The sequence below is a fragment of the Uloborus diversus genome, chromosome 9 (genome assembly GCF_026930045.1).
Source record: "Uloborus diversus isolate 005 chromosome 9, Udiv.v.3.1, whole genome shotgun sequence".
Classification (NCBI taxonomy): domain Eukaryota; kingdom Metazoa; phylum Arthropoda; class Arachnida; order Araneae; family Uloboridae; genus Uloborus; species Uloborus diversus.
The window spans coordinates 121,330,950-121,347,724 of NC_072739.1; the positions used below are offsets into that span (position 1 = coordinate 121,330,950).

Here is a 16,775-nt window from a genome sequence, read left to right on the forward strand (position 1 = left end):
TGCTTCATTTTTAGTTTTATTGCTCATAATTTGAAAATTATATTGTTATCTTATGTGTTTCAAGTAATTGTAATGTATGTTTAATATCACATTACAAAGTTTACTGCCACTAAAATTTACTTTAAAAGATGGTACTGTATTAAAAATTTCACAAAACTACCATTTTACTAGCATCATAAATTCATTGTGTAACTAAGTTTGGAACATGTACTAAATCAAATTTGTATTGTCTCCCAATATATTTGTCATTATTATTGGTTCTTACTAGTATATTTATTGTGATATCAGACGAGTGATCGAAGCAATGGTTCGGTTCAACTCGAAGATTGAAGGCAAGGCAGGTATCAGGGTTTGTACAGGTCATGGAAATCCTGGAAAGTCATGGGAAAAAAAAACCAATTTCAGACCTGGAAAAGTCATGGAAAATTGAAATTTTCATTCAAAGTCATGGAAATTAATTTGAAGTCATGGAAAATGTCCTGGGCAAAGAGAAAGGAACAGTAGCTAAAAGAGCATTAAAACTTGAGTGATTTAACAGTGTTGTGCATAAAAACTATAAATTCAACACTTCTTTTATTTTATATTCTGTAGTAGTGAACTTGTATGTTCTTCTTCATTTTGCGACACCTACTCAAACTCAATTCAATTGCACCCGAGTTCGTTTCTCTCGAAAACTTTAAAAACTTTATTATTAAATTTATCAGAGCTTAACTTAATTTGTTGAAGGTTTTAGAAAACAAAGATCTTTATTTAGGTAATAGAATAGAGAAATAGGGGAATTCTAATTACTGTAAAACAGTAGTGCCCAACATACGGCCTGCAAAACTAATCGATGCAACCCACTACTACTTTCAATGTCAGGAATCAAGAACAATTCTCTGGAATTACTGACCTTATTAATTTATATGCATTTGAAAATGTGCAAATAAATAAACAAGTTCATTTGAGTCAGAAGATTTATTCACTACTAAATGTTTATTTATTATTATTATTTTTTTAAATTTATTTATTTATTTATTCTTTTTTTTTTTTTTTTTTTTGAATAAATATCTGGTTTAGAAACAAGAATTCGCTAAAGAATGTTGCTTTACTTTAAAGAACCGAAATACTGTCAAGTTATGTGGATGATTAATTGAACTGTTGACACTAAAAGGCATTTTTTGAAGGAAATTTATTGGAACTTACTATTGACTCATTCAACCTTTTCCCCAGTCTTTATCATTCTGCCTGTTTACAGAAAATTATTAGACATTTAAGCATCATTATATCATTCACTGTAATTTCACTTTACTGAGTACTTCAATGAGGTAGTGGCATTCAAATCTAAAGTTTTGCTAATGCTCAATTCCAAAAATTGGCATGTTTGACATTAAATAGTATTGTTCTTTTCATGTAACAAGGTCATGAAAGTTTTTATGAAGTCATGAAAATGTCTTGGAAAAGTCATGGAATTTTTTTATCCAAATAGAATATGAACCCTGAGGTATATTCAGTAATTCAGTAGTTACCACCCTATATAGGGCGGTAACTTACTGGCTAATTCTATATTAGCTACCAGTTTGTTTGGCACTCTTGGCTTCCTTAAGAGGTTTTCCACCTCCAGCTCACTCACTCTTGCCAGTCTGATGAGTGCTAATAAGCATGAAATTGCAGCCCTCGGCTGGAATTGACTGAGCTTGGGGTGTATTTCATGTATTTCTGCCTTAGCCCTGGCTGTAGGGAGGTAACTTACTGAATACACCATTCATTACTGACAAAGGAGCAATATATAAAGTAAAGTAGATAGTTAACAGAAGTATTATGAAGTGGCTGTGTTGGAATTCTTATTAAAAAAAAAGTGTAGAATGTCACTCATTACCCACAAACAAGCCGTACATTAAATTAAGTAGATCGTTAAACTAACAACAATATTATGAACTTATAGTGTTAGAAGTCTGATCAAAAGAAAAGTGCAAAATATCACTCATTACTAACATACAAGCACTATATTATGCAGTGCACTAAACACTACAAATACAGTGTTCATAAACAATGCGCCAATATCATACAATGCAATTGGTTAAAAAAGTACGAAAAAGAAATTATGAGTTCTCTCATGTTTGCCAATTTTACTGACAAAATTAGCCAAACTACTACCTGATCTCTTTATTGTATTTAGCTATGCTGTGAAAAATCGCTAACATGAAACTGGGAAGGCTAAAATATTTTTTGTTAAAAGATATTTCTTAAAAGAATTTCGTATTATTACAGATTTGTAGTAAACTATACAAAAAACTATCTGAACAGCTTTCCTGCCTTGGCCTGGTAAACAGCAGTATCTGCAGAAATGAGTTTTCAAAATATTTGAAAAAACACATTTTGAGGTTCAATACTAATAATAAAAAAATGTTATGATTAGACTTTTTTTTTTTTTTTTTGCAACTTTTTTTTTGGCACAAACCAAATAAGCAACAAAGGCAAAAAAAAAATACTGAAAGCTTTGCAAATACTGCCCTTTATGTGCCCATGACAGTTTACCATTTCATGTTAAATGTTTTCATGTTAAACATATTTTACTGCAGTATGGAGCACACTTACCTAGTGCTAAATATATTTTAAAAAATCCAAAAAGGAAGTGTCAGTAATGAAAAATCAAACTAATCCAATAACATGACCCTGGAAGTTCTGAAAGTAGTATTGCCTCTCACTATGATAGTATGCCTGCGTTTTAATATCAAATTATAAAATTTTTGATGCTTTATATATTAATGTTTATATTTTTGTCTAATTTCAGAGGACTTTGGCTGTTTTACGAGATAGAATTTATCAAGCTTTGGGACATCGTTCACCTCAGTTTCCATTTCAACATGTTGATGTCAGGCGTTCAAGTACTGCATCAAGTGTTCATTCACAGTATGGAGCGCAACATCAGCAGCCGCAACAGCAATCTCATGTACAGCCAGCAAGGAAATCATTCTCTAGTCACACTAATCAGTCACAGGTATCAAATACTATTTGTACTTGAGTGTTCTTGTTATTAATGCTTTGTGATCTAGCCACATTTAGCCTGAAAATTTTCAGGGTTTGGGAGGAACAAAGGGTGTATACTCAATGCATCTTCTAGGGAATGGAAGAACAAAATGAATTCAGTATGAATACACTAGGACACCAAAAATCCAAAATGACTGACCATAAATGGTTTGGATTTTCAAAAATTTCCTAAGAAGGAGCATTTAGGGAAGCAGTATGCTACTTAATCAAATAAAGCGGATGTATGTACATAACATGCAGTACAAAATGCTTCAACATGTATTTACATTTTTTAACAAAAATTTGGCCCTCATTATTTACTGAACATGGAGGGAAAATATTTACATTGCTGTATGTACTCTGCGAGAAACTAATATCTTACTACTATTATAAATGCGAAAGTTTGTCTGTATGGATGTTTGTTACTCTTTCACGCAAAAGCTACTGAATCGATTTTGATGAAACTTTACAATAATATGACTTATGCATCAGAATAACACATAGGGTAGTTCTCATCCCGTTATGGGGGGCAATAATACACAATTTTCATACAAATTCTCTAATATGGGGGTGAAAAAATACTTTCACGTATGAACGTTATATGTCCATCGAAAGCTTTAATTTTTCTGAGGAAGATGGCACCGGTTAGAAATTTCTAAGTTGTATAAAAAACGAATTATAAGCTTTTTAGTTCCATGTTCCAAGGCTTTCCTCAACTCAATACAGTATTTAGTGTATCATCTCAACTCCCTGGCGACAGCTACAATTGTTGTATTGTTGACTATTTTTGCTTTTCATCTGACTGTTCAAGGCTTTTCTCAAGTTAAATCTTAAAGTAACATTTTTGCACAAGATTGGCTAATAATAAAAGGATTTGGCTGATTATTTTCCATTTTAATGCAACGTTGATGCAATTTTTTTTAAAAATTATTTGTGTTGACTGAACATTTACTCATTATCCAATTGACCTGCAGGAATCTCGCCAAACTTTTTTTGGGGAAAGATTTCAATAGGTAAGGCATTTGGCAATTTTTTCAACTGTTGCTGTTTTTGAAGCTAAAGACTTATAAGTTAAGACAATACTGTTTCTCGATTTTCACCATGTAACCAAAATATCGCCATGAAAAGAATCTTTAAATCTTTTGTTGACATGTAAAATAATCTGTCAACTAAATTAAGCAAATCCATAAACAGCACAAAGACTTCCATTATTTTTTTTTTTTTTTTTTGCACTATTTTAAACAATTGCCAAATTTTACTACTTTTGGAAAAATTTTGGCTGAAAATGTGTAGCATTGTTTTATAGTCACTAGAAGTATCTCGGTATTTGGTGATAATATTCGCCGACATTTCACCCCCCCCCCCCCCCCCCGTTTTTCAGTTTTAATCATTCTTTTTGATATATTAAAAGGGGAAGAAATTTGAAATGTCGGTGAAACTGATGTCAAACCATTTTTGGTAACGATTTGACACATGCCTATGTTGACCATTAACATGAATTGATTAAAATAATCTATATTAACATGAGCAAAGCCGCGGGTAAAACTAAAAAAATTCAATGAACTTTGGGAAAATGCACCAAATTCAGATAAGCTGAGTGGAATTAATGCAAAAGATACTGCTCTACATATTCCTTATTGAGACACTGTTATCTCCCATCCCTTCATCTGGAAACAACTTTTTTTTTTGTGATTAAAAGTTTTCATATTCTAACTTCATGTATTTTTTTCTTATTCCAATCTTCCATTTATTGAGGTCTGTACCATTTTGATGGTAAATATAATCCTCTACCTCTATTACTTAAGTGCTTAGTTTCATTTGTTTAATCATTGTATGCAGCTATTTATTTCACGAACTGTGTCTGTTCATTAGCAATTGTCGAGCAGTTTATTATGTGGAAGTGCATTTGTGTTTTTGACGTTACATTCTACTGTATTTACATTATGTTTCTTAAATTCAGGGAGAAGGGGGGATTGATCTCCCTAAGCCCCTAAGTGATGTGCCTGGTCCCATGGATGTTTTTCAAGTCAAAGACTTTATGGGATTAATTAAAGAGGTGTTTTTCTTAAGATGATGAGAAGCATGCAAATAAATTGTGCAGAGCCCAATTTTAATGTGTGAAATTTTATAGTTAGCATTTGAAGAGGTCAATAAATGGAGTATCCCCAACTTTTAGTAATACTTTTATATTCTTAGCATTTAACTTATTCTAAGAAACATGTTCTAATGATTAAGAAAAAATCTACTAATTAACTAGGATTTAAATACTTATTGTTTTTTGTTTCAATTTTGTAAAAACTTAATTATTTATTCTAAAAATATTACTTTTTTTTCCAGTTTTCCTACAGTAGTGCAGCACCGACAATGCCTGGTACTTTCTCATATTCTACAAGTAATTCTGTGCCTCAGTATCAACAACCTTCTGTACCACCCCCTCTATACTCCTCCTTCAAGTAATATAATGGCGCCTGTTACACCACCTGCACCTATTGCACCTCCGACTGCCGATCTTCCACCTCCTCAGCAAACGTTAAAAAGTAATTTATTGGTTTTGTGAAATTCGTACTGATGTGATTAAATGCTTGTTTACTATGTTGTCTTTAAGCAGTGCATCCTTACTTTGTTACAACTTAGCATTTTTTCTCAAATTATGTTAGATCTGCAATTAACTGGATTTACTTATAAAAACTAACATTGTTGGTTATAAAAACCAATACAGTTGATTCTCTATTTAACAACTTTCAAGGGGCCACAAATAATTTTCCTTAAGTAGAATGCGTCCATAAATAGAATACTTCTAAAACTACGGTGGAGCATCCAGGACGGTGAAAAGTCATCTTCAAATAGAGAAAGTTGTTAAATAGAGAGTTGTTAAACAGAGAGCCACCTGCAGAATCAGTTGTCTTTCGCATCTGTGACTGATGTTGTTGGCCACTTGCTTCTCAATTTATCTGAAATTTCTGTTTCAATGCTTCCAAACTTTTTTATCTAACACTGTACATTACTGATGTCAGTTACAGCATCCCCATACACATTCTTCAAGTGATTATACATTTTCTTAGGTGCACAACTATCTGTGGCCAGTCATTCAATGGCAACTCTTTTCTTTTAGCTTCATATTCGTGTTTCTAATAGTTAAACCTAAAAAGATTACACATATGAGTAGAGTGAGGTTGCTTCTATAATATCATCATGCATTAATAGTCTAGTATTTGTAAAAGAAATAATGTTTATAGCGATGGAGGCATTACTCTTTGATCCCCCCACTCATATGTAAAAATTGTTATTTAAAATATTTATTATTTCTTCAACATCTCCGCTGTAAAATTGCTATTAAACTACTCTTTTCACACGTTAAAATAACAGCATTAATATTTAAAACTTTTTTAGCCCATTTATTAATCCAATACGAAAATAAATTTGTTGTTTGAGGTTTAAATGAATGAAACCTTTATGAACGTGGGGTATAAAATTGCACAGAAGATTTCTGAAAATTTAAGTGAAATTATCTCAACACTTTTCATACTTTTGACTATCAATGAAGTTAATAAAAATCGTTTGAGTTTCCTGTAGTAGAAGGAAATGATCTAAATTTGAAGTTTGAGTATAATGTACTTTCTTAGCTTATTAGCAGCTAAGATAAGCAAAAAGATTGGGCCTTATGGAAAAATTGACACTGCAGAGTCGGGATCGGACAAATTTTGTGTTAAAGGAGTTGGGAGTCTGTAGCTTTAAAATTCCAAGAGTGGAAGTCAGTGTCAATCATGTCTCCTCCGAATCAACAACTCTGCCATTGCTACTGTTAAGGAGTCAAAGTTTGAATGATTTTGTAGTTAAGGAGTCAGATCCTTTAAAATTCCAGGAGTTGGAATCAGTCAGTTTCCCTTTGACTCTGCAGTCCTGGAAGAAGACTCTTTTTAATATTGAATGTTTCATTCAATTTTTTGTTCATTGATTCATTCAGTGTTTTGATGCAAAAAATTGTGTGGAGGGATTTTGTGTTTAGATTTTATTAATTATTTAATAGGTTCTTCTGGAAGCCATGTATCGCAAAGGTATCCACGACATTTACATGACCCAAGTGTTTATTCAGAGAATACATATTCAAGTCAGCAACAGTTCTATCAACCTCAATCATTTGCAGCTTCCCAACCACAAATGAATGCATTTTCCCAACAAACTAACTTTTATTCTGCTCCTGGAACAAGGCAAGTGTAATGTTCATAATTTTGCTTGTTTTGATTTTTTTCCCTCTTGACATTCCCCCCCCCCCCCTTTCTTTGCTTAAAAGTGAAATTATTGCATAACTGAAACTAATTTTACAATTTTCCCCCTGTAACATTGATTTTTTTTTTCATTCAACTTGAATTTTAACTAAGTGTACAGCATTAAGTGACTATCAGCTAAATGTTTCTGCTAATTGCCAAATTTCTAACTATTTCTACCAGAGAAACACACAAATGTGTAATAATGGAATAAAATTTAATAAGTAGCTATCAAAAGAGCATAATGAAACATTTTTTGATGCATAAATTAGCCCTGTCTAATTGTTATCAAGATATAAGGTCTAAAAATCTGCCAAAATTTTATGAGGGATGTAAGTATTTAGATGTTCTTCTCCTCTCTCTAAGGCACTTTTATATTGTATTTTCGTTCCTTTTACGAGTGTTATTTAGTTTTGTCACTAGAATTTCTGACGCAACAAAAACATCAAATGTCAATTTTGAAAGTACCAATCTTTACGTTTACTACACTTTATAGACTGACCCAGATTATTGCGTGGGCATTTGCTGCCCTTGCCCTGGGCATGGAATTTCTAAGGGACTGAAAATTTTTCTGCAATATAAATAAGAACTGTTTTTCAGTTTTCTGGGAGATTTCATTTTTTGAAATGTGGTACTTTTTGAATGAATACTAAGAATTAGGAAATTTTTTTAATGAGATTAATGATATTTTAAATATATATAATGTTTATTCAATCAGTCAAAAGGGGCACAAAAAAATTGAACGTCCCTGGGCATGGAAACTTGCAAGTTGAGCCCTGTTTATAGATGTTGTAAAATGTCTGAAAATTCATTTAAAATAGATAAACTAAAAGTGCATTAAACAATTATGCATTTAAGAAATAAAGCTTCTACCAAGTGTGCAGTATTAACTGCACCTGTTTTTCTGTAGTTATTGAAAAATACAAACCATTTAATTGGTGTACAAGGAAATCATACTGTTTCAACATTAAATTCTTTGTATTCAATTTTCACTTTTGTTTTAGCATTCCCAGTGCTTCACCTTATCCACCTGCTAGTGGAGGACCTGTGTATCAACCTTCATATGGATTTGTACCGTGTAAGTAATTTTAGTATTAAGTTAAGTTTAAATGTGAATGCAATTTTCTGTTGTCTTTTCTGTACAACTCTCTTCGCTCAGTTTGAACTTTAATGGCTTTTTATGTGCAAAACTATTTGCATGCAGTTTATTTTTGAACTTTGTGAATGAAGTAATCATGAATCTTTTTCCCCCATTTAGAAGTGTTTAGAAATTGGCAAACCTATTATATTTGCAATCCCTTTATACATTTGAATTGTATGAAATGTACTCTCAAAGAAGTTTTTACTGCTCATCAAGAGATGTTTTAAAACTGATAAAAAAATATGGACTATTTTATTGTAAACTTAACTTAAAAGTTGAATATATATTACATTTATCTAGTGAAAACCCTAAAAGTTTTTTTTTTTTCAAGTTAAAAATATGAATGTCAAAAAAAAAAAAAAAAAAAAACTTAAGGAAATGGAAATAAAAGTAAAATTTCAGCTTGTAATCATTTCTAACTAATCTTAATAAAAATCAGAGTACTCACATAGAATTTGTATTTTATAATTTGGAACAAATGTCTCTTTTTTCTGTCATAAATAATTTATTTACTTTTTGTCTTCTTCTCTCTTTAGCTTCCCAGGCAATGGCACCACTTCCAAGTCAGTCTCCTGCTCCAGCATCTGCTCAAATGCCGCCTCCAGCATCTGAAACTCCTCAACCTCTACCAAGTTGTTATTCAGAAGTTAAACCTGGTTGGAATGACCCTCCATTATTGAAACAGGCACCTGCTAAGGTTTCAACTCACTTTCATTGTTTATACATATATATATATATATATATATATATATATATATATATATATATATATATATATATATATATATATATATATATATATATATATATATATATATATATATTTGTTTTAAGAAATAGGTCATTATTTATGTTTTGAAGCATTTTACATATTCCTTTTTTCCTCTTACAATTTAATTCAAGTTCAGTAACTAACTTTGCTGTTAAGAAGAGGATAATGTTTTATTTTCTTATAAAATTGTTCATTAAAAACATTAGCAATAAAATAAGAAAATATGAAATTTCGATTTGTGCAACTCTTGAAAAAATTACGGAACTTAAATTTTCATCACGGGGGGGGGGGGGGGGGATAGGGGATCTTCATGTACCTGTGTCTGTGTGCAAGGTCTGGTGCACATGCAGAAATGAAATTTTTCTTGCAGATAAACCTAAAACTAATTCAGTGGCGTACCTAGCATGAGTGACACCCAGGGTGGCAATTTGGTGTCACCCCCTCCCTCCCTCCCTCCCCCCGACAATTATAAAAAAAAAAAGTTTTAGCATTCTTTGTAAGCATGAAATTCATACAATTTTAGTACTGACAATATGAACCTAATCTTGAGTATAGTATTCACCCCATCACCCCATGATGTGGGGTGGAAGAGGGGTATCCTGATGGGTCTCCCTCTGGAAAAATGAGAAATTTGTAGTCTTAAAAATGCATTTTAGCTTCGTATTTCTCAGAAACTTGCAATTGCCACTTTGGGTGTCACTCCTCAGAGGACGGTGACACACGGAGCAGACCCCCCCCCCCCCCCCCGACTAATTTATTGTATCTTAAATTTAAAATTTAACCCATTGTATTTTTTTTCTTTGATATTTTATCCTCTCTTATCTTCATAAGTAGTTTCTCAAAAGAAAGGGATCAAATTTATTTTAATATCCAGTGCAGTTGCAAAAAAATTTCCAGCCATCTGAGACGGGCAGCAAATAGGGGGGTCAAGAGGGGGGGGTCGCACCCTCAAATTTTTTTGGGCAGAATGATTGAAAATGGGTGAATTCAATTTATGTAAGTCGGAAATCAATGTTCATTAAAGGAAATCTCGCTGGTTCTCAGCAACTATATGATGAAACTCAACACATTCTCAGACTAGAAAAAGTGTTTTCGTTATTTGGATGATGACTTAGAAATTCATGAAGTATTTTCGGCTTTTTCAGAACACAGAAAACTGATAGTGAACCATGGTTAATTTTAACAAAAGAAGACATTGCCTCATATAGGCTAAATGTTTCACACTTGTGTGCCCAGTGTAAAGATGGTATGTCCAATATGAGAGGCTCGTGAAAAGTGGTGTGGTAGCATGGTTTTCACAAGAAAATTCCTTGATATTTTACATTCACTTTTACGCTCCTTTCTTAAGTGTATATTTATTTAATGAGTGTTCATCGCTTTCTTCTGCTAGAAACAAGTTTCAGCTGCTCAATACATTATAATGCTTTCATAAAAACTTCTTAAAAGTGCATGTGATTATTGAATAAAAAGACATATCAACCAAATGCCTTTTATGAGGCTCTATAAGTATGCAATCACGGAGTGACACAAGATAATCTTCAAGAGTTAAAACGATAAAAACATTTCTCTATAACTTCAAAGCATTGATTTGACGACTAGAAGAATTATTGCAAATCAATTCTTTCAATGGTAGAAAAGCTCATGCCCTTTAGCATGTATGACTTCTTTTGAATTTTTATCCAATTTGTTTGCATCGAGAAAAGGTTTTGGAAAAAAAGGAAAAACGAAAAATAAAATGTTTCAACTGTGAGTAAAATTTTTAGCATGAGGCAAGAAAAATTACAAGCAATATACCGAATAAATGGATTTCACATCCAGAGACTGCAGTTTCGTCCTTGTTATGGACTCATAAGTCTGGAAGAGTGAATAACAGAGCTGGAGGCAGATGATATCTCATTGAAGCTGAGAGCGCAGACATGACTAGATTATTCAAGGATGAAAAGTTTAAGCCCCACACAGTTTTTGAAGTAGCCTGGGTGATTTTGAAGAGCAAGATATAAAAAGTGTTTTCATAGTGAAGTAACACAAAGTGTACGACTTTGTGTTACTTCAATTATTTTTTAACTATTGCAATCAGCTCAGCTAGTGGAGAAAGATTTTTTTAATATCTCCGGAGGTTAGAGAAATATTTTTGAAGCACAAAGAGAGAAAAAAAAAAACTTTTCCATTTAGCAGAACTGGCAAAACAGCACGACATTGGGCACTGATGGATTAGCAACATGATTCCCTGCTCTTCTGAATTCCAAAAATCATGCATTATAACTTTTCCAAAAGGTATAAAAACTTTAGTAGCGAGATGTTTTGTATGATAACTTTTTAGTCAATGAATCAAAATTTTAATTGTTTCTAAACACTAATTTTATTCATACTAAACCGATTTTATGACAACTTCTTGTTAGCTAATGTGTTTTTGGTTTTGCTTTGGGATTATACATATTTAAGAAACTCGACCCCCCCCCTCCCCCCCAAATAAAATGGTGAAATGCCGTCCCTGATCTGAGATGTAGTTTAAAAATCAAAAAATTGTCTGCAATATAAACTTACATTTGACTAATCATGAAATCTAAATCAGTATGGAGAAATGCTTGAAAATAAGATACTAATATAAGTAGACCCTACTTTTGGATTATATCTCAGAAAATATGCTGCAAATATTCATCTAAAATTTAGGACTTTTTCTTTAAAAAAATTTTTTTTCTGAGAAATAGTCCACATACTTTCTCAAGAATATGTGACACACGTTGCAGTGCCGTCACGTTGCCGTGCTGTTTCTGTTACTGGACTGTCCAGTATAAAACTTATGGTACATTATCAAAGAAAATCAGTCAAGTAGTTATGGCCTTATGGACACTATATTTACTTTAAACTTATAAGAGAACCAGTTTTTTTCTTGATGTTATTCATGTCATTAGATATAATCATTTAAGAGAAAAAGAAACTTCTGTGCAAGATCCTAATAATGTTTCCTTTGCTTATCAATATTGCCTTTCTTGCCCTTTATATTGATTAAATTGAGTGGCACAGCAAGAAATTCTTCATGTGTGGTGGGATTTAAATTGTGATACGTACATATTAGTATATTCATTATGTATTACTGTAATATTTTTTTTAATTTTTAATGGAGGGTTATTACTCCCTATGCCACTGAATGGGTAGAATATCGTTTTGTAGTATCAATTATTAGTAACTATGTGTTAATTAGAAGACTAAAAACTTAAAAACAAAATTGACCAAGTGCTGCAACTTTTTCTGTGTATCATCGGAAATCCAGACCTGAATACAGATAGAGTTTGAGGAGAATTTCAGTTATGAAGGTTTTGGTTCTTCCTACCTTGGCATTGGATTATTCTTGGGATTATTCCTACCTTGGTAGCAAGAGGGAAATACTGTTCAATGTAGCTGCCATGTTTGTTGAAAAAGGGAAATAAAACATTGGCCTATTTTTTCTAAGTAATACAGGTTTTAAATAAGTTGCTTGAAAATAAAATGCAAAGCATTCGTATAAATCACTTATAATCCACCTTTGAAAAACCTTTCTTAACAAAAGTCCTATATAGTACCAAACATGGAGTTGCACCAATGCAGTCAGAATTATCTTTGGGGGATGGGGGATCAAAACATTCCTTATACGTGTATAAACTGCTGTATTAGGATTGGAAATAATGTTCAAACAAAGGCCTCTGGGTGTTCTCCCCCCCCCCCCCCGCCGCCCCCTTTGCTGCACCATTGATAAGTTGTAAAGTACTATACAAATTGACTATACAAATTTAATGTCTTTAACCTCATCTCAGGGTTGCTACATTGAAGTGTTATTGGCAAAGTTTTGCCGCCCTGGCAATAACCTACATTACCTAAGACTGCCCAGATTTTGCTCTTTACTAGTTGCTGTATGAGTGCTGTATTCATTTCAAATATTTTATAATAATTTATTTAATCTATTATCATTTTTAGTCTCGAAGCTTTGAAAATCCTACTCCAATCACTTCGCCATTCCCAGATGCTCCAGCACCTGAGCCACAAATGCCTCCATATTCTCAAGCTACAAATCCAGGGTATTTTGTTCCATCATATTCACAACACCCTCCAGCTACTATGAATGCAAATGCTATGCCAGCACCTGTTGCAGAGGAAGCTAAGATGGTTAGTAACATCATCAAATTAGTTATTTTTTCATTATCTGTCTGTACTAGGATCTGGAAAAAGCACCAATGTTTTCATAAAGTTCCAAATACTTCACTGTTGTGTCATAATCAGCTATCAGCTTCTACTTGATGAAGTGAAAATAGTAATCAGATGTTTAGTATTTAAAGGGGATTTTTTTTTTTGTTAATTGAGAGTTACATTTTGTGGTTTGGTTTTAGCTTTCCTGTAAAATCAAACCAAAAAAAATAATCAAAACTAGTTTTAGACATTTGCACTTTAACAGCTGAATCTTTCATCAAAAAATATTTGCCTGGATTCTTCTGATAAAATTTTCATTTTGAGGCTACAACTTAAATGTCTATGTAATTTTTTTTTTTTTTTTTTTTTTTTTTTTATTAAAAGAAAGTTCAGTTTTTTTTTTTTTTTTTGATGGTACTTTGATGAAGGCAGAACAAATTATTTCTTAGGTGATATTTTTTTGTTACTTAAAAATTTAAGAGAGTGGCTATATTTGTCACCGAATGTACAATTTTAGTGCATGTAGGGTAGACCGACCAGTGAATGAACAGCTAAGCACAATTTCATTTTTAAAAAATCCTAATAATTTTAAATTCTTTTAATACTTTAAAAGTACTGTTGGTTTATTTTTGGGAAGTTTTAAATCAAAAATACTGTTAGTTTATTTTACGTTAGAAATAAAATTTACGCTGAATTTGTTTCCTCTTGACGTGAGTGTAATCCTAACTCTTCCTATTTTTTCCTACTTTTTTAAGTGATTTTTTTTCCTACTTTTTAAATTTTTTATTCTTTATTTCCTACTTTTTTCCCCCAAAAAACCACTTCAGGGTCTGTTAGTGCAATAATAGTTTATGAAGCATTCAAATATTTAATAACTGAGATTATAACTATGATGATACCACTGACTATGTCACTGAATGGCCTTTAAAAAATATTAAAATAATTTATTTAAGGTTTTGAACACTTAAATCTTTGCAGGTACCACCACGTGTTCCTGAACAGCCTAAAGAGAAAGGACCTATTCCTCCTGAGCATCAAGTTCTGCAAGATATTTTCGAAGATTTGAGAAGGCAATGTCAACAAGTAGCTACAAACCCAGTAAGTACAAAGAGTGGACTAAGCTCAATCACCGTAATTTTTTATGTTGCTCTACTTTTTCATATTTCATCGAACAACAAATTGAAACTCTTAGTTGATAAACAACTAAGGGTTTTGGTTTGCACAGTTAAAATCCAATGATTTGACTGAATAGCTGCAAGAAATGTTTCTTAGAAATAATTGAGAAAGCCTTTTAGAATAAATCCAGCAAAAGCTTTTTACTGTTCCAAAAAAAAAAATTGATATAAAAGGGGGTGCGGGAGATAATCATTTTTCAATTAAAAAAACCATTAAAGATGTTAGATTTTTTTTAAGTTTTTCTATTTGTTGTTTTCTACAGGTGTCCCTTATCCCCCCCCCCCCGCCTGTACACGCTCCTGTTTATGCCCAATAATGAATTCCTTAATTAAATTTGTGCTTTGATATTTATAGCAAACAAGAAGAAAGTTGGATGATGTTGCCAAGAAACTAGAGAATCTGTACGAAAGGCTTCGAGAGGGCATGGTATGATTTCTTTCTCTTTTCCTTAATTACAAAATTATAAAATCAAGAAGTATTTTTGATACATTATCTGTTGTTACTTATAGCTCTCAGGTTCAATTACCCATGGCCTCCATCAAATAGTTCAAGCAATAATGCAAAGTGATTATCAAACAGCTCTGGGTGTACATGGACAGCTTGTGGCTACCGCGAACTTTAGTGAAATTAGTGGATTTATGCCAAGTGTTAAAGTGCTCTTACAGACCGCTTCTCAACTCAATGTCTTCCTTCAATGAAGGAATGTGTGACTGAAAAGTTTGCAACTAAAAGGAGATGTGATGGATTTTTTTGCTGGAAAAGAATCTGAGATTTTAAACATTTATTTGTTTATTAATTTGCTGCATTCTGAAGAAACAATGATCAACTGTATAGTATCTTCTAAGCTAAGAACTGTACTTAAAATTCTTCTAAGCTAAAAATATATATTCGTGATTTTATTATTTGTTTTTAAATGATCATGAAATTCTTTAAGATTTTATAATTGAACTATTTTTTTTTCTGTTTTATAATTCAGTATATTTGATGTTTGATTTTAAATATTAATGCCTATTTTCAACACTCTAATTATTACCATCAAAATTTAAATTTTTATTTATTATTATATAGGGTGAATTCGGCCTAATCTGCTAAATGAATGGAGGTGATAGAAGAGGCCGAGTGGAGTATACATAGAACCACCTATTATCTTGTCCGATTTGTAATCGTAATTCAGTTACAGTAGATAGAAGGAAAATTAACGAAAAAGCAAATTTCTGATGAAAAGTCCAATTTCTAAAAATATTAGAAAACCTGCACACAAAATAAGTACATGTTTGGAAAGAGCAGACAAAATACTATAAAAAAAAAAAAAATTCCAAGAGATAATCAAATATTTCAGTGCTTTAAAACATTTGAAGGACTCGAATTTTAAATGGCGCCAAAATCTGAAAACAGCATTTTCGAAAACAATCGTTTGTGCTACAATCAATCAAATTTACCAAAAACTAGTTCTCCCCACTAGCTTGCGAATGGTATCACAGCAAATCATATTGGGGTTCAAGTTTGGCAGAAATTAAGCCTTTTGTTTGAAACATTAAAATCTCTGTTTGCTGAAAAGAGAAACTAGTAAACATGTCACAGCCCTCGGTAAATTTCTATCTCAATCTATTTTTTGATTGAAAGCCAATTTTTATACATAATTGTGATGAGATGAATATGTTTTGCCATATTGTTTGTCAAAATATGGCCAAAGGTAAGGGGAACTCGTGCCGCCATCTTTGATTCTAGGTGCATTTTTTCAGTTTTGTTTAATCACAAAAACTACTCTTTACTTGCGGGTAAAATTATTGATTGATAAATTAAAGAGCATAAATTTATCTTCAAAAAGGTGATTATATTTTTATTGTGGTTGTACGAGATGCAACGATATTTAATGTTAAAGTTTGTGAATGTAGATCCAGAGCCCAAGTTACAACAAAAAGTGATGTGTTGAACGTTCGCAAAGACCAGAAAATGAAAAAAATCAGGGAAAGTAGTCTCTTTTAAAAATTAACAAACTTTGAAATCAAATATCTCCATAGTTCTAACAGCTACAATATATATATATATATATATATATATATATATATATATATATATATATATATATATATATATATATATATATATATATATATATATTATAATTTTATGCTTTTTAATTCATCAAAGAATAGTTTTAACCTGCAAGTAAATAGTTTTTTGAAAACTAAACTGAAAAAATGCACGTAGAATCAAAGATGACGGTGAGAGTTCCCCTTACAATCCTGCC

At 31.9% G+C, this 16,775-nt stretch overlaps 1 protein-coding gene across 1 annotated transcript in view; it reads left to right on the plus strand.

The window, feature by feature from the left end:
- LOC129230465 (protein transport protein Sec31A-like) overlaps positions 1-16,560 on the plus strand; it is a 75,068-nt gene extending 58,508 nt beyond the window's left edge. Inside the window, exons 20-29 of the mRNA XM_054864866.1 lie at positions 2,774-2,980; positions 4,970-5,067; positions 5,347-5,546; positions 7,037-7,217; positions 8,279-8,352; positions 8,952-9,112; positions 13,139-13,327; positions 14,327-14,446; positions 14,879-14,950; positions 15,034-16,560. Of these exons, the coding sequence (XP_054720841.1) occupies positions 2,774-2,980; positions 4,970-5,067; positions 5,347-5,546; positions 7,037-7,217; positions 8,279-8,352; positions 8,952-9,112; positions 13,139-13,327; positions 14,327-14,446; positions 14,879-14,950; positions 15,034-15,222 (1,491 nt within the window). The 3' untranslated portion in view covers positions 15,223-16,560. The remainder of the gene's footprint in view (positions 1-2,773; positions 2,981-4,969; positions 5,068-5,346; positions 5,547-7,036; positions 7,218-8,278; positions 8,353-8,951; positions 9,113-13,138; positions 13,328-14,326; positions 14,447-14,878; positions 14,951-15,033) is intronic.
- The last annotated feature ends 215 nt before the right edge of the window (positions 16,561-16,775 follow it).